Genomic DNA, 17866 nt, shown 5'->3' on the forward strand with positions numbered 1-17866 from the left:
AAAAAAAAAGTATATTTTAATAAAAGTAATACTATTAAATAGCCCTTTTTCTAAGCTATATAATAGTATTTATATTATCTATTTTAACTAGCTAAGTTATATAGAAATCTTAAGTTAAAGAAGTTTACTTCTTTTTTTACTGTAATTTCCCTATAAAATTCCTATCCTACCTTTTCAACCCTGTCCCAGGTTTTTACCGCCCACTCAAAGAGTGGGGCTTCCGTTAGGTCAGATCCACGAGTAGTAAGATCAGGGCGCGCGGATATTTTTAGGGCAGCAAATATGCAACGGGAAATTGAGCTGGATAGCTGTTAATGGGATGCTGGGCGGGTGGGTCGCTGTTACGAGCCAGCGCTAGCCATTCTTACCTTCCCGCTAGCACACTGCTAAGCAACATATATGGCATGGGTTCTGCGGCTTGTGGATGGTTAATGAAGCCTTGTGTTTAACATAGCACGCGGGATACTAGAAGTTCTCTCCTATTCGCTACTATTATTTCCCAATCGTGTGATTGCGGCCACATCCCGCCGCCCTCTACCTATCATAATGATTCCAGTCATCGATTCTCACATCCATTTATTCCCAGCTTCTGAAACCAATTCTCTTTCTTGGTATGCAAGCGATCACCCTCTCGCTGGTCAACACTCTGTCGAAGAATACCGCGAGGCAACAACGCCGGAGCCCTCTTTGGCGGGATTTATCTTCGTCGAAACGGACCGGAAGAATGATCTGAAATCCGGGGAACTTGATGGCTCAGGCTGGAGAGGACCTTTCACTGAACTAGCGTGGATCAAGCGCATCGCCCTAGGACAACCGCGCCCTGGGGAAGGACATAGTACCGAGGATCGAGAACTATGCCTGGGAATCGTGCTTTGGGCACCCCTTCCCAGCACCGCGGATGCTATGAGACTGTACCTCCTCAGGGTCGAAGAAGCTGCCGGATTGGCCTGGCCAAAGGTAAAGGGGTACCGATATCTGTTGCAAGATGAGCCACACGGAACTATGCTCCAGGATAACTTCATTGAGAATACAAAGCTTCTTGGCCGCCGTGGCTCTACATTCGACGTGTGTATTGATTTGCACCGGCGAGGCGAACGGCAGATACAAGACCTTGTCGCGTTTGCAAGATTAACGCGAGACAAGGTCCCTGAGAATGAGAAGGTGGTCCTAGTCCTAGATCATATCTGCAAGCCTGATATGAGCGCTTCGGATCCTGTCTCGGATGTTTCTTTCATGACCTGGCGTGCTGCAATGTACGAGCTGGGCCAAGAGGAGCGCACTTATATCAAGCTCTCTGGTGGCTTTGCAGAGATGGGGGACGCGATTGACGGTCTTTCCTCAAACGACATCTGCAAGGTGCTGGAGAAATGGTTCAGAGTGATACTGGACTCTTTTGGACCGAGGCGGATTATGTTTGGCAGTGATTGGCCAGTCTGTACTATCAATATGTCGAATGCGTGGTCGCGCTGGCATGATGTGACTGTCCAGTTATGTCAAGAGTCAGGCTTAACCCCAGAAGAGCAGGGTATGATTTTCTCTGGAACTGCCAGGCAGGCATACAACTTATAGTCTAGTAATGCCAACTCTATTCTCTGAAGCTAGATTTAGATTCTTTAAGTATTATGCTCAATGTATATCAACTCCTTCTTGCACTTTTACTATAAATAGGTTGAATTAAGGCCTTTTTCTAAGGTTGATAAAATACCTCCTCGATGGGTTTCCACCAGGATGGCTCAATAGACTCAGAGCTTACAGCGCCAGGAACAAGACTCTCCTGAAAGGCATCAGTCATCTTCCACCACTCCTTCACACGTGGATTTTCGGCCATTGTTTTCATATCGCTCGCAAAGTCAGTACCAACATATTTAAATGTGGCAAAAAGATAGTGGCTCTCGTCGTCATAAAAGATACTATCTGCCGGCCAGCAATACAATAAACTGTTAGCTTTATGAAATACTATCGGTTAATTTGATTTAGGGACAGGATGGAGAAGGCTGCATCGTACAGTCTTGGATATTACACTTCTCGTTCTGGGCAAGCACCTCAGGCCATACTCTTGCATGGACTTGTTTGTATTCTTTAACGTGTTGGGGTTTGAGCTTGATGATTTGCGCAAAGCGACGACTAGGCCTGTCAGACATTGCGACGGGGTTTCTAGTCGTCGTGGATTATTTGGAAAGAAAAGGCAGTCTAAAGAAATGAGGAATTCGTATCCAGATAACAGCAAAGAAAAGGGGGAGCTGGCTATGTCATCTTATAGTATTGGCAATGCCTGTAAGTAGCTTAAAGGGTTCGCGCATATGGCCCCCATTCCTCTCGACAGTTTACAGGATAATTAGGTGTAGCTATCTCCACAGCATTTGACTTACTAACTGCTTGATGTGACACAATGATTAGCCTTTCTAATAGAGCAATAGTCAACACAGGTGCCCCCAATTCCCCCAACTTCCGTTCAACACATGCTATACGACATTCCTCGTGAAGCCAAAGCAGATGATTTCCTAATACGCAGTCGTCAAGTGACAGGGCTGCAAAGCTAGTGCATGATCGTTGTTACGAGCGGGGGAGGGGTAGCGCGAGGTGTAATTATCCGTCGGGTAGGTGGTTGCTCCCCCGCTAAGAACCATAGAAGAAATAATCCAGTTGGACGGGTTGACTACCAGTCTCGGGAGTCTTACCCCAGACCACAGCTTGCCGTCCAAGCTCCTCTGTTCCCCATGGGGTAGCTTGGCTCGAGATCTACATGTGAAGCGGATATAAATAACTCAAGCTCCTCCAGACTGCAGCTCCTCTCCGCCAGCAAGCAAAGTCAGCTCCCTGGTTTGAATCTTACTGCCTTCACAGGAAATCTTCGAACTTCGATCACGATCTCAATTGTCAAAATGGGCGTTCGAGCTTTTTTCAAGAAGAGGTCACTCAAAGTCTCCGACGATCGAGTGACCAAAGCTGCAGACCTTACCTTACGGGAGTCCATCTGGCCTATTGCACTTGTTACAGTCTTATTCTTCCTTTGGGGCTTCAGCTATGGTCTCCTGGATACTCTGAACAAGCATTTCCAGGTGACTTTGCATATCGATAGGGCAAGATCTGCTGGACTTCAAGCTGCCTACTTTGGGTTCGTCTCATTCACAAACCTATGCCATGATATATCTAACCATTATGCTCCGATAGTGCCTACCCGCTTGCTTCTCTTGGCCATGCCGCGTGGATCCTACGACACTACTCTTACAAGGCTGTTTTCATCTGGGGACTCAGTCTCTATGCTGTCGGCGCCCTGATCGCGATTCCCTGTATCAAAGCAAAGTCCTTTGGAGGTTTCTGTGCAGCAATTTTCATCATCGGTAACGGCCTTGGGTCTCTTGAGACAGCTGCCAACCCTTACATCACTGGTAAGCCTATGCAGTGGCTCCCCCGCCGCCTTGATATCTAACCCGAAATAGTCTGCGGTCCTCCTAAATATGCCGAAATGCGAATCAACCTGTCACAAGCCTTCAACGGCATTGGCTCGGTCGTTGCACCTGTTCTAGGCTCTTATGTCTTTTTCAACTTTGACGACGAAAAGGCATTGGCGAATGTGCAGTGGGTGTATCTTTCCATCGCTGTGTTCGTCTTGCTGCTCGCCACCTTGTTTTTCTTCACGAACATTCCTGAGATCACCGATGCTGGTACGTTTCGATACCCCTAATGAACTTGGAAGTCTTCAATTCTGACCAATGTTTCTCGCATACAGATATGGCACAGCAAGCCGAATCCTCTAACTCCGAAACTCACGATAAGCCACTTCGCAAGCAATACCGACTCTTTCACGCCTCCTTTGCTCAGTTCTGCTACTGCGGAGCTCAGGTGGGTATTGCAAGCATGTTCATCAACTATGCCACCGAAACGAGAAAGAATACCAGCGATTCCACCGGCTCCAAGCTTTTTGCAGGTGCACAGGCTACATTTGCTGTCGGTCGCTTCTTCGGCGTCTTCCTCATGAAATACTTCAAGCCTCGCCACGTCTTCCTCGCCTTCTTGAGCATGTGTGTGATTTTCCTCTGCCCTGCGATTACAGAGAAAGGCAATACAGGAATCTCGATGCTCTACGTGGTGCTGTTCTTTGAGTCCATCTGTTTCCCAACGATCGTGGCTCTTGGCATGAGAGGACTTGGCCGACACACCAAGCGCGGTAGCGGATTCATCATTGGAGGTGTCATTGGTGGGGCTTGTGTTCCCCCTCTTACTGGCGTGGCTGCAGACAGGCACGGTACAGGAATGGCCATGGTTGTTCCTCTGGCATTCTTTGTGGCTGCTTGGAGTTTCCCATTCTGCGTCAATGTTCTGCCTAGCTACAAGAAGGGAATTGATGCCTTTGAGAACACTGCAACCGAACCATCCAGCATCGCCGAATGGGGAGAGAAGGGTAGCCAGGACGAGCAACGCCATGAGACAGTGGTTGGGGAGGTCAAGGCATGATGAATGTCCATACTTATTTCCGCACAATTGGCGTCTCTGGTATAGTGAGCCTGTTCTATTCGACCTTCTGGCGATATCGTCTCCTAGTTAGTTATCTTAGGCCGCTTGGAGGTTGCCCCTAGGGCCTCACAATAAACTCAAGTGGCTATATCTTGCTTAATTGTCTATTCATGGTCTACTCTGGTGATTTTTCATGTTGTGCTGACCCTCTACGTCCACGATTAGTATCGCACTTGTGAATCATTACACCAAGTTCCGTGTGGTGATTCTATCCATTAATTACTTTGTGATAAGGTTGTGGGAGGTAAAAAGAGGCTTTAGCCCTCAGGGCACAAATGTAAAGGACACCAGTGTCCCAGTTGCAAATAGCCTATCTAATTCACGAGTTGGAGCACCTATGACTTTGAATGTTAAGTAGTTAGAGAATTTGTAATAGCGCAAATAACAAACCCTGTAGTGCATATCATGAAAGAAGGTCCAGTGTCTACTGATGGACTTATTAATCGGTTATATTGAGCGATAAGTAAGAACTATAGTGCCAACCCAGTTGCCCCTTCATTCCATCGGTACAAAGATAACGCTCGCCGGCGAGCCTTACTTTCCTCCAAGTTAGATGTCGCTGGACTCCTCACACTGTATAGAGTCGATCTAAGCACTTTTCGGAACCGCTTCTACGCATAGAGGTTAGCATTGGATCGATCCCTTGGATACACGACATCATGGGAATCATACCTGGAACTCCGTGCTCAAAGTCACAACGCAAACCTCATGAGCTCGTATAATAATCTCACAAGCCTTTTCGACAGATTCGTTCAGGCCAAGTTGGGGCATTCGATCTGCAAAAAGCAACAGGATGAAGCTGCCATGCAAAAGATAAATGCCAAAGAGATATGGCATGAAAGAAAGTTCAGGATCACAGGTCAAGATTCGCGACATGGCGTCAGACGCAGCTATTGCATGAGATGCACATTTCATGAAGCCTACAGATGGTATCCAGCCATCTTTATTATCCAGCATTGAGACGGCATCCCACTTCCCATGTAGAAGCACGTGAAGGACGTGTAGTATGAATGTGCTGTATGCAGTAACAAGCTGAGCTTGCGCGTGTCGACGATGTGATGAGGCGTGGCCGGTGTGATTTGACGGTCTGGGAGGGTCCCCGTGGCTCTGTTGCGGCGATATCACACATTGCGGCGTGCGAACTTGACTGGCTGGTATTGCTGAGGCATCAAGTGCATCGACCTGGTACAAGCCAGCCAGGTCAGTTATGCTCTGTGCACACTGTGCCATGACTTGTTCGATCATTGCAGTGGCTGGGTCATCTTCTTCCTCATGTCCATCAGCTTGAGGCCTTCGAATATTGCCAAATCTTGGATGGGACTTTTGTCTATGCAATTGAATAACATCCCCAAGGATCGTCATGAGTGGGAGAAAATATTCAAAGAAGCCAGTCCCCGATATACGAGTTGGAGCTCCGAACGTTGTAGAGTGTGAGCTTCTATCCAATGCTGCGTCTTGAGGGTCTCGTCCTGTTGACAAGGCGGCCCAAGCTTCATCTGACAGCGGCGCATATAGTTGGCACTCATCGTCAAGGATTCGGAGTGGTGCGTTGAACGATAGGGCCAGGTGACGATCGAGGCAAAAGATTAACCAAAACGCTCTCCGACGCTCTTCCCGGATTTCTGACATGGTCAACCCTGTGCGGGAAGCTTCACAGGTCCTACAACCGCACGAGGTTGTTTGGCTTGTACACAGAGATGTTTCTGACTGGGTGAAGTTGTTCTCAAGCGTGTCTTCTCTGTTCAATCCCATATTGTGAGACAGCCGTAGTGCCTTGTTCCACCATCGAAGACAATCTGTCTTAAAGTCGCCGCCCGAAGAGACGATTGTGACGAGGATGAACATGAGGACATCGTCAACCAGAGGTACTGGTGGAGAGACGGTAGAGGTTGATCCAACGTGGTACTCTTGCCGGTTTTGGTCTCCGGCCGTGGCAGCATACTCAAGATCTCTCACAAGGGGCCCGCCTAATATCTTGAGTTGGCAGAGTTTACGAGAAGGATAAAGAGGTACTGACTGGTAGTTCTGTTCCAAACATCACGGTCCCTCCCTTGAATTAGACCCATCATCAGCTTTCTGAGCTCTTCGCAAACAATCGCTTTCTGGCCTGGAAGCAGAAACAAGGAACTCTCGGCTGTCTGTGCGCTGACCCAGAGCATGGTAACTAATAGTGCTGGCGTGCATGTCCGTGGGTTGTCTGTTCGAAGCAGCGACTCTTTGCGCATAACATGAGCTAGAACATACGGGGAAGAACATTTAAACAAAGATCCCCCTGGCTCAACAAAGTAAAGCTCGAACAGTTCGCAGACAAGCCTAGCGTCGATTATGCCGTGTAGCAAAGGGATTATTGGCTCGAGACACTTGTAACGGCATGCACGAGATGGCAAGTCTTGGGTAATGGTCGAAGCTCGCTCGCGTGTAGGGGATTCGTGGAGAGAGTCGGCACCATGATGGACTGCGAGGTCGAAATCAGGGAGAGGATAGGAAGTCTGGATGTCAGCTACATTGTACAGCTGGTCGAAACTTGGTGCCGTGATGGAATCAGCTTGCATATCCAGTGATACAGCATCATGATGGGATGAGTGGCTGGACGAGTAGTGTGATGATACCGCGTCCTGGGGATTTGTGGGGAGCTCGGGGCTTTCCCGTACGTCATATGTTCCGCTCTGCTCGGGCTGTGAATTCAGTGTGCTTTGCTCAAGATCGCAATCAGCTTCTGATGAGTCAGGCTCTCGGTCCTGCTGTGCCTGCTGCTGCTGTGCTCGGTTTGCTGACTTAGGCTTACGGCCACGCCTACCGATACTTCGTGTATAATGACATGTTGATTGGTATTCTAAAGCATATATTGATCAGCAAAACCTTGTCTCCAGCGAATAATGAATGCTTGCTTACCTTGACAACGACGACTAGAGTGTATTCAGCGTGAGCTCTTGCGTTTCTTGCTTGTGATTGGCGATCTGCTCGTCTGACACTTACCATGGCTGCTGACCATCACAACGTACTCTCAAAGTGCTGCATCTATCGCAAGCAAGTCTTGTTCTCTTCCGCCCATTTGGTGGATCCCTCTTGGCCTGCTGACGCGGTTCATTTTGATGAGGATCCATGTTTATCCACTGATGGGAAATCGTGGGGAAGCCCGCTATTATCAGGATAATTAAGAGATAACGAAAGTATCCGTGCGAAATTTGGATATTTGGTAATTTTCCGCCGGGGCGCGGAATGATTTATCCGGCGGTAGTGGACTGCGCCAATGATTAAATTGCCTGCGTGAGGGGGGAATAGACTAGACTGTTCTGGGGAAGTCCTATGCTACCCTACAATGTTCACAATTGAAGATTTAAACCGTCGGCAAAAAAGTGCTAGCTTGGTGTCAGGCTTGACCTAAGATCTGCTGCTATGCAAGAGTCACTTATCTGTTTTGGGAAATGATGAAGCCACAACTTTTATTGCTAGTTTGGGGATACTGTGATTGTATTTTGCTAGCAATTCTTAGACAGGATCTGGGGTGGAACAGAAACACAATGGCCTTAGCAGATTGGATTTTTATATTATATAAAGCTGCCTATTTCTGAGGTCTTAAAGGCATGTCATAGCTGTCCAAATTACTCGAATTTAAATAATTTTATCTGTTAACCTACAAGAGATCATGGTTATCATTAAGACTATTACCTCACACGATGTGCGGTTTCCTGTAGGTACTTGAAGAGATTGGGGGTATACAAAGCGCTAACTAGGGTGTCAGACATCCTTGGACAAGGCTGGCTCAGATGGCATGAACCTTTCACCAGACTACTCGGCTGCTTTTTGCGTCCTTACCACTAACGACCCCAACCTCACAGGCCATGGCATGGTATGTATTGTACCCCCAAACCTGGACTCAACAGAATCTCACGCGGTATTCGCAGACTTTCACAATTGGTCGCGGCAACGAACTCGTGTGTGGCGCAGTCGATCTCCTTGCACCTCTGATTCAGGGCAAGAATCTTTCTGAGCTCACAAAGAATTGGGGTAAAACATGGCGCTACCTGACATCAGATTCCCAGCTCCGCTGGGTAGGCCCTGAAAAGGGTGTTATACATTTAGCTCTCGGCGCCCTCGTGAATGCAATCTGGGATCTATGGGCAAAGACGCTGGGAAAGCCTGTATGGCGTGTCGTTGCGGACATGACGCCAGAAGAGGTCGTCCAATGTATTGACTTTCGCTACATTTCTGATGTCTTGAGTCCTAATGATGCATTGGAAATTCTGAGAGCAGCACAAAAGGGCAAAGCGGATAGGATCCAGGAAGCTCTGAACAACCATGCTGTTCCTGCGTACACTACCAGTGCTGGCTGGTTGGGGTATGGTGAAGAGAAGATGAAGAAGCTTCTTCAGGAGAGTGTACAAGAGGGCTTCAAGTACTTCAAGCTGAAGGTTGGTACAGATCTCGAGGAAGATCGGCAGAGATTAAAGATTGCCCGTGACGTTTTGGGCTACGATAAGGGCAATGTGCTCATGGTCGATGCAAACCAGGTACGGCCAAGCTCTCCATCCGAGATCTGTTAACTGACTCTACGCTATAGGTCTGGTCTGTTACTGAAGCTATCACGCATATGAACGCTCTCGCAGAGTTCAAACCATGGTTCATCGAGGAGCCAACATCTCCAGACGACATCCTCGGACACGCTGCTATCCGCCAAGGTCTGTCTAATACAACTCACGGCGCCATTGCGGTAGCAACAGGAGAAATGTGTCAGAACCGCGTCATGTTCAAACAGCTCCTCCAAGCAGGCGCTGTGGACATCATCCAGCCTGATGCATGCCGTGTCGGCGGCGTGAACGAGGTTCTGGCAATTCTACTCCTCGCTGCCAAATTCAACGTCCCTATTGTACCTCATTCGGGCGGTGTAGGACTACCAGAGTATACTCAGCATTTGAGCACTATTGACTACGTTGTCATCAGTGGCCGTAAGAGTGTTTTGGAATATGTGGATCATTTGCATGAGCATTTTCACCATCCTTCACAGGTGGTTGACGGACATTATGTCACTCCCTTGGAGCCGGGATATAGTGTGGAGATGAAGCCAGAAAGTCTGGCGAGATTTGCATATCCAGGTGATGAGTTGAGTTGGTGGACAAGCGCGGAGGCAAAAGCGGTCATTAACCAACCGAGAGTCAGAGCGTTATAGAGGTTACGATGTATGCAAGTGTACTATAAATTCAACACCACTGTGACCTTCAATTTGAACTTATTACCTCTTACGGTTTCTGCTACGCTACAGCCCCCACTGACTTAGTCTTGACTCTTGGCATATCCTCACCAGTTGAACCGTACTGGCAGTCAAGATGAGCAGAGGCGATCTTTAATGGGGCCAAGTATCGCAGGGCAGTAAGTCAAAAAGCTCAAAAAGCCAGCTTGAGGCTTGTCATCATTTTGTCGACATTGAGGCTGGGAGCTGGACATAGGCGACGTATAAACTATCTCACGTCGGCTTCGAACTAACGAGGCCTGCGTTCTTTAATGCTGAGATATTTACTATAGCTCGGTGGCATCTTGAGTGATAATTGCGCTGGGAAGGTGCAGATCATGACGAGGATGGCTGAAACAGCTCATTTAGATTTAAGCACACTGCCATCGTGCCGAGCAAATGCCATAGCCTCATAAGCCTTAGGGAAGCGAAAGGGAATGGGATTTGTATATCGATAGCTGCTCTAATGACCAAGGCGCGAAAGGAAATAAATATAAAAGATCTAATAGGGAAAGGATAAAATGAGTACATGGAGAACATTGCCTGTTTCTTCTTCGGACGCTGTCTAACATAAACTTATGTCTGCAAATCTCCCTTACGCTACCACTCCGATCGCTGCGAATTGCTTCAACTCCCTAGTCTTTTCTGTTTCGATATTTACTGCATCGGAATCGCTGGTGTTCTCTTCGTTGGAGTCACTCGTCGCTATCTTGAGCTTCTTCTCAGAAAAGTCGTAGTCTAACCATTTCCCAATGATAAGACGAACACGCTCAGCGAGCGACATTATGCTCTCCACTGCTTGAGACTCTAGCTCGGTCCAGTCCAGCAAGCTCTCAGAGTTTCCATCAGTCTTGAGTACTCTCTTGACTGCAACAACATTCTGCTCCAGGTCTGAAAGAGTGCTGATTCCTGATATAGTTGATACCGAGAAAGAGGGGGTGCAGTTCTGCTTCGCTTTCACAATAGCATATTGCATCGCGAGCGAGCATAGAGTTTCTCCATCTCCATGCTTGTCCATCCACTCTGCGGCTTCAGCTGAGGCAGCTCTAAGACCTTGCGGTGCTGGATGCCAATCGCCTGTCAGTCCAACAGGGATCCCGCCTGTTCTCAATAATCCAACAGCCAGCGGGCTTGAGCAGAATACTGAATTTACACCAGCGGTGCGGAACCGATCAAAACCACGAGTCTCGGCTTGCGTGTTCTGAAGGGTAAGCTGTGCCCAGGTTTGGACAACGTCGACAGGGTGTCCATATTTCTTCCGCGCAAGGCTAGCAACTTCGGCCAGGACATCAATATCATAGCCTGAGATTCCAACCCGCAGTATAACTCCAGCTCGTTGGAGTTCCATCAGTACACCGACAGCTGTGACAGCTTCGTCTAGGGATACGTACTCAACATCATGGCAAAACACCACGTCTAAATACGTAGTCCCAAACCGCTCCAACGACCGAGCAACAGATTTCCGGATCCAGTCCGGGGAGTAATCGAACTCATTTTCCTTGATGCGGCCAACCTTGGTCATTAATTCGTAGTCGCTACGTTGGTATTTGGACTGAATTCTGGGATCTGATAATGCAGCGCCCATGAGTTGCTCAGAAGGCTCATAGTATGGCGATGTGTCAATAGTGCGCACGCCAAGTTCGAATGCGCGCAAGAGGATGTCGACGATAGGAAGAGATTCAGGCTCAGGATTCAGTTGGTAGCTGAAGCCTGCTCCGCCCATAACAAGGGCTGGGGGTGAAGAGGCCGGCGACATTCTATTGTGATGTTTGATGAATCTATGTCCTCGAGTAAAAAATGTGATAGATGGCTTGAGACGTATGAGATTGGGATAGTAAAAGAGATCAAGAATGAGATGTCTGCAGCTATGGCAATTCCACTAGATTTATGATATGCATTAGTCGATTTAGTCTGAGCCCCGAGTAGAAAGAAGTCTGGGGATTTTTACAAATATTTCTCAATGCACTAAGACGCCCTGGAGGGATTTTTTATCACTTTGTTGGCCTATTGCAAACAAGATCTGCAGCTCATTAGAACATCATTGGTGTTTGTCGGTGGGTCAGAGGGCATATGTTAAATATCCGTCGGTTAATATTTTCACGCTAGACCATTATCCGATATCAGCCATCCAAGACCCTACTGGCTATCCCCAAATGTAACTTTGCTAGCAGTCGTAGCGTTTACGTATCTCGATGGTTGCTGGAGACATCCGCAGAAACACATGACGACGACCGGAATTTAGTCTAGGATAAATTGATTAATGTTGAGTTTTCCCAAGGAAATAAGGCAGATGCTCGGAATTAATAATTGATACGTACATGTGTGCATACTATTACTCTACTGTCCTACACTAATGACTCTTGAGGGAAATTCTATAGACCTGGTACTCATCTCCTGAATTGACCGGCAAAACATTGAACGTGGCAAACCCGTCTGGACTCTCAGGTTCCAGTCTGACAAAGGCCTGGGCTGCATGCTGCTGTTTTGTGCCCACCCAATACGCCCCAGCAGGAAACTTCATCATCTTTCTGCTCAACTCCGTATTCACTGTGGTCAATGCAATGCCTTCATACTTAGTATCTTCCAGCGTAGCAGATGTAATGTTGTATGCTTCCACCTCACCTTCAAAGTCGACAGCAAGCTCGTCCACGACAACACCAGCAGCTCGAAGGCGAAGGGCTGCGTTGGCCCAAGCTCTGCTGAAGATGTAAGCATCGGGACGAGCGCGGGTAAGGTTACTCGCGGGAGGAGTGTTGTTGCCGAACAAAACAGGAACCTCTGTGATGTTTCCAGTTTCAGCATCGAGGTATGGCAATGTCGTCTCCATCCATCTTGGCTGATCCCTTACAATGATCTCGTGATCATTTTCGATAAAGTCCTTCCTCGCTTCTTCAACAGTTGCGTATACCAGCTGAGCATTATCAGCCGCAATCTGCAAGACCGTCTCAGCAGCAGTTAACCCAGCTGTTGTTCTGCGCTTAGAGTTGCGATCTCCAATCCCAATTCCTCTCGTCTCTGAAAGAAAGGCCAGTCCTTGACCGAGGAAAACAGTAACTTCGCCACGAGTATCGGTGACAAAGTCTTGAAGCTTGATGGTGTCGTTTTCTTGCGATGCAACAACGTAGCCATTCGTAGTAAGGTTCTTCTTTCGCAGAGCACATGAGACTTCTGGGACAAAGAGAGATTCTGCCATTGATCGAATATCAGCGTGGACATTTGGGTTCTTGAATGCTGAGAACTGGTTGTCCTGGACCGGGATATAGGTCTTGTTCTCATAGGTCAACCCTCTTCTGGCTCCGTACTCATGGCAATCAAGATGAACATGGGCATTGAATTTCAGGTTCAACTGCTTGATTTCCATGGTCTGTTGCGAAGCCATCTTGGTATGGTCTCTATTGGGGTCAAAGCTTGTCGCGAGAAGACGCTGGAAATAAGCCGATCCATCGGGGATATATCGTGGAAGTACAATAATATCGAGCTTTTCCAGAAGTCCAAGTGCCCATTCCGGTTCAGCATCCATTTTACCGAGAAGTGCGAGGAGTCCTTCTTCGCCAGCCGGTTCGTTCCCATGTACTCCGCCCTGCAGCCAGACTCGTACTTTGTTAGTGGTGTTGCCCACGGGCGATGTCTGCAATAGCGATTTTGATGAAGACAACACAACATATGGAATCGAGCGTCCCTCTTCAGAAGTAAATACAGGGTTGTGATAGGTCATCCACTCGTTTCGCGATGCAAGCGTCCACAAGAACTGTTCCAGTGTCTGCTGGGAGTTTGGTGCTGACGTGCCATTGGCGAAACCTGGAGCAACAGTCTCAGGACTGATAAAGGCTGGAGAGTAGAGCTTTTGGTCTACATCCGGAAAGTTGGCAGCGATTTGGGGAGGGTCTTCCTCAAAGGGCACTTTATTCCCGGCATAAGAGAGTGCTGCAGCTCCGGAAAGGAGTATTGAGAACACAAGAGGATGCATCGTTGCTTGCTAGTCAAGGTTTCTTGAAGCCTGAGTCACCTTCTTTTATACATATTCAAATGCCTCCGAGCCAAGTCCCGGTGTTACACTGAGCTTCCCTCTTCATACTAGTAAGTGAGAATCATTATCGAATACGATAATTTTGACCCCGCGATTTGTTGTACTGCCAAGCTCTCTGATTCACTGCTATCACTTGGCAGTACGACTACGGCGACGAACTTTTATCGAACACTCCGAAACCCCGTATCTTCATTTGGGGAACTTATGTTGGTGCTGATTTCATATATATCGAGATTGAAGTGTGCTAGTATTTTAAGAGTCAAGGCAGTCGAGGTCCTTTAAATACACGGAACAAGAGCGGCAAGACTAAGAGCAAGTTTTTTTTCTCGTATTGGATTACCTAAGGCATACTGCTTTCAATCTTCCTGTCAGCGATAAATGGGCAAACGGTGGCTGGATGCGAATTAAGATTATAATTAAACTTGCGCGATATTGGTGCGGGCAGCAAGCCAAGAGTAAACGCCGTGATTACTAGGACACTCTTTGCGGATATCGGGTAGCGTGGCGGGAACGTTACCCGCTGCCTCGGCTGTACTAGCGGATATGGTCAAGAAAGCTGTTAAACAAAACCACTGTGCCAAAAGGCCTACAAAAGTGTAAAGACCCTACACTAGGGGCCTAAGGCAACAGGGCTTATATTCTGTACAACAAAAGCGTTATTACTATCACCGCTCTACCTTCCAACATGGGTTGAGGGGGATTTTTAGATAAGCAGTGGAGATTTTGCAAGGGGTATAAGTATTACGAAATGTGTACCGTAGACATCAGACAATAGAGATCTAATCCATGTCAAAACGCTTTGACATCCGCTCAGTGTCCATAGTCCGAACGCTGAGGTGCCGCGGGCTGAGCTCCAATGCGCTCGTTGAAGTAGGCATGTTGTTTGTGCCCTGACCTTGTAGTAGCGGCTTCAATCCCTTTCCGAAATTGAGCACGCACAAGACAGCAAAAGCAACAGATACTATGTTAAAAGAAAGGGCAAATGGGGCAAAAAGCAACATCTCTTCCTTCATCAATGTGCGTGCTAGCAGGCCATCGCCATTTAGCACTATCAGTCGCGTGATCAGGTATACTATCGCTGCTATATGAAACATCTTGACAGGCGTTAGTTCTAGCAATATTGTTTTTTGGGGGATTACACACTATCACCAATGCTATGCCTAGCATGTCTTCTTTTTTGACACATATACTAGCAAGGATGGCGTGGATAATTGAGACGGGAATGATTGCCATAGTCAGTCCAAACTCTGGCTCTTGGTAGTGGACATCCACGAGGCCATACGTGATGAGAAACAGGTTTAGCAGTAAGAGAGAGACTTTGAGAAACATGAAGTATGCCTATCAGGTTTAGTAAACATCCTACTAGGGCTCTTGGTCACATACCAGGTACTTGATATGTCTCGCTGTCATCCTCAGGTCCGGGCTGATATGCTTGTATAAAGACCAGGAGAACTCTATGTATTGATGATAAAGTTATTAATATAGTTATGGCGTTTAGTTACCTAATAGCCTTTACCTATAATTGTTCTTATAATAAGTGCATAAGCCTGTATCTTAAGGAGTATTTCTAATGTTAAGTTAAAGAGCTATAATAGGTAACTAAAATAGCCTTTTTATTCTTTAGTAAATATATTTAAGTTCTTTTTATATATTAAATATAATTATTAAATAGGCTAAAAAGCTTATCTTAGGTAGTTATATTAAGTAGCTAGTATATTACCTAAACTGATTTAATAAGAGTATTATTTTAAGTTAATAGAAACCGCTACTAATGCTTATAGCACGCGCCTTATACGAACTCTATGTAAATATTGTAAGCCAATGCGCACATACAAAGACTGCATGCCGATGATACAGGAATGCAGGCGATTGACAATGTGTCAGCAACATCCCAACATACTATTGTCTGCAAAAGGCGCTTTGTACATGTCTTCCCCGTGACTGACTCTTTCCGCGGCGCCTTTCACCTGTAAGTATTCCATACCAATGGAGATCGAGAAGCAAATGTTGAGAATACATTGAGTCCATAGTTGGACTTTGTCCTTAATGCGGCACGAATCCACAGACAGAACAGCTTGGAACCCAAAACTGATAATCGATACTGCAGAGGCCACAGGCGTAACATATGAAACAGGGACTTGATACATAACAAGGTTCGCCCAATCAAGGTACTTCACAAGAATGGCCCTGATACTGTGAGTCGATTTGTGCCAGAAAGAAAGAAAAGAAATTCGTGGGCTTACGTTTGCAGAGAAATGATGATAATAGCCTGAGCAGCCGTTATGCCAACAAAGGCCCATTCCATGCTTGGGCTTTAGCATTTTCGAAAATTCCAACTGAGAAGGGATACTGAGTTGGAAAAGAGGCTGAAAAGAAACCCCAAAAAACATGACCAAAGACTCGGCTGTTACACGTGCATTCCATCTAGCCAAAGGTATGAGATGTATGTCGGAAGAGCTGCTGTAGATATTGACAGCATCCTGGGCGTATAAAAGAAGAATGCTCATGCCCAACGGAAGCAAGGAATTAAGAGCAAACACCGCAGTATTTATACTGCTAGAGAAATTCTATAATTAGGACATTCCAGCGTATTTGCTATCAATGGCGATACGCGAAACTTGTCCCACTTATACGGGTCCGGATATCCCTGCTGGTACTGGCTATACGTGTATAGCAAACGGGCCTTCCGCAGCATCCGCACCTGAATAACCGATGCGGACGTACACTGCAAATTCGAATGGCTAAGGTACTCAAGGGAGTTTAAAATAAGCTTAACATCTGCAGTCTGATCGCCCTCCTGTAGGAATTTGCCGTGTCACGTACGCGTCCCTGGGAATTCAGGGGCCATGTCCGCGTATTATAATACACGACTCCTAATGCTTTCTATAAGTACTTCAGCAATATAGACAAATAATTTCTGATCTTCTCTCATTACATGCTTCACATTTCTGTTTTTCTATTAGTGTGTTATCTCTTTTGTTAATTCAACTACCTGTCATTACAGACTAGAACGCACTTAACTGCATTGGACTTCATCAATCTCCGCAGTCATTTTCATTTCCATCACTCTTTTAAGTCAATACAATGGCAGGTTTTACTTTCTACAATTATGAACCCTCCTTGCCAGCAGCTGCCGTATTTGTTGTCATTTTCATCACGGCCGCTCTTGTTCACTTATGGCAGATGTTCCGGCATCGAACATGGTACTTTATCCCATTTCTTATCGGCTGCCTCTGTAAGTATGCATGTTTTCATGTCTATGAGAAAATGCTGATTTTCCACAGTCGAGGCATTTGGCTACGTCGGCCGTGCACTCTCTGCAAACGAAGCTCCGGACTACACCAAGAACCCATACATCATGCAATCGTTATTGCTCCTCCTTGGTCCTGCACTCCTCGCCGCTTCAATTTACATGATATTGGGGCGATTGATAGTTCTTTTGGATGCCGGCCACTTATCCCTCATTCGAACGAAGTGGTTGACCAAGGTCTTCGTCATCGGAGACGTACTATCCTTCCTGGCACAGAGTGGAGGTGGCGGTATGCTTGCCTCAGCAAAGTCCAAAGACAATGTCAAGATGGGTGAGAATATGATCGTTGGCGGATTGCTCATTCAGATCCTCTTCTTTGGCTTTTTTATGATTGTCACTGTCGTTTTTCACACGCGGATCCGGTCACGTCCAACATCTCGATCTCTTGTCTTGAATGCTCCTTGGGAGAAGCTGATCTTCATCCTTTACGCCTCGAGCCTGTTTATCCTCGTTCGGTCTGTTTTCCGCGTCGCGGAATATGTTCTTGGGAAAGACGGAGCGCTGCAGGCTGAAGAGTATTTGATTTACATCTTCGATGCGACGCTCATGTCTTTTGTGGCTATTGCCTTCAATCTCTTCCACCCAAGCCAAGTCATCAACAAGCTAGGAGATGAAAAGCCTAGATATACGGTGGATGAGTATCCCTTACACAGCGTGTAGTTTCCTCAACGCTTATGGGGAGCCTTAGCGGGTATATCATAGCCCGTCCCTGTTATCAGACACCTAGAACTTGGAGAGTTAATCAGATGTATGTATTTATAGATAAATTGCAACGAGTTGTCTTAAT

General features: G+C 46.8%; 7 protein-coding genes across 7 annotated transcripts; 4 read left to right on the top strand and 3 right to left on the bottom strand.

The window, feature by feature from the left end:
- Positions 1–546: 546 nt before the first annotated feature.
- FSUBG_11737 (uncharacterized protein) lies at positions 547–1569 on the top strand (the record flags this gene model as incomplete). The annotated part of the gene is made up of 1 exon (XM_036676451.1): positions 547–1569. The coding sequence occupies one exon, from the start codon at positions 547–549 to the stop codon at positions 1567–1569; it is 1023 nt and encodes a 340-aa protein (XP_036532760.1).
- Positions 1570–2882: 1313 nt separating this feature from the next.
- On the top strand, positions 2883–4455 carry FSUBG_11738 (major facilitator superfamily transporter; the record flags this gene model as incomplete). Its single annotated transcript, XM_036676452.1, has 4 exons — positions 2883–3115; positions 3172–3389; positions 3441–3665; positions 3731–4455. 4 exons carry the CDS (start codon positions 2883–2885, stop codon positions 4453–4455), a joined length of 1401 nt encoding a protein of 466 aa, XP_036532761.1.
- Positions 4456–5064: 609 nt separating this feature from the next.
- Positions 5065–7494, bottom strand: FSUBG_11739 (transcription activator; the record flags this gene model as incomplete). Its single annotated transcript, XM_036676453.1, has 5 exons — positions 5065–5088; positions 5188–6482; positions 6533–7308; positions 7408–7421; positions 7492–7494. The coding sequence occupies 5 exons, from the start codon at positions 7492–7494 to the stop codon at positions 5065–5067; spliced, it is 2112 nt and encodes a 703-aa protein (XP_036532762.1).
- A 667-nt stretch (positions 7495–8161) lies between these two features.
- Positions 8162–9528, top strand: FSUBG_11740 (mandelate racemase; the record flags this gene model as incomplete). The annotated part of the gene is made up of 5 exons (XM_036676455.1): positions 8162–8206; positions 8258–8365; positions 8421–9026; positions 9077–9461; positions 9521–9528. The coding sequence occupies 5 exons, from the start codon at positions 8162–8164 to the stop codon at positions 9526–9528; spliced, it is 1152 nt and encodes a 383-aa protein (XP_036532763.1).
- An 809-nt stretch (positions 9529–10337) lies between these two features.
- On the bottom strand, positions 10338–11498 carry FSUBG_11741 (D-arabinose 1-dehydrogenase; the record flags this gene model as incomplete). The annotated part of the gene is made up of 1 exon (XM_036676456.1): positions 10338–11498. One exon carries the CDS (start codon positions 11496–11498, stop codon positions 10338–10340), a length of 1161 nt encoding a protein of 386 aa, XP_036532764.1.
- Positions 11499–12092: 594 nt separating this feature from the next.
- On the bottom strand, positions 12093–13709 carry FSUBG_11742 (carboxypeptidase 2; the record flags this gene model as incomplete). Its single annotated transcript, XM_036676457.1, has 1 exon — positions 12093–13709. One exon carries the CDS (start codon positions 13707–13709, stop codon positions 12093–12095), a length of 1617 nt encoding a protein of 538 aa, XP_036532765.1.
- Positions 13710–16853: 3144 nt separating this feature from the next.
- On the top strand, positions 16854–17739 carry FSUBG_11743 (uncharacterized protein; the record flags this gene model as incomplete). The annotated part of the gene is made up of 2 exons (XM_036676458.1): positions 16854–17004; positions 17054–17739. 2 exons carry the CDS (start codon positions 16854–16856, stop codon positions 17737–17739), a joined length of 837 nt encoding a protein of 278 aa, XP_036532766.1.
- Between the last annotated feature and the right edge of the window lie 127 nt (positions 17740–17866).

This window comes from Fusarium subglutinans (genome assembly GCF_013396075.1).
Source record: "Fusarium subglutinans strain NRRL 66333 chromosome Unknown NRRL66333_c0000232, whole genome shotgun sequence".
NCBI classification, from domain to species: domain Eukaryota; kingdom Fungi; phylum Ascomycota; class Sordariomycetes; order Hypocreales; family Nectriaceae; genus Fusarium; species Fusarium subglutinans.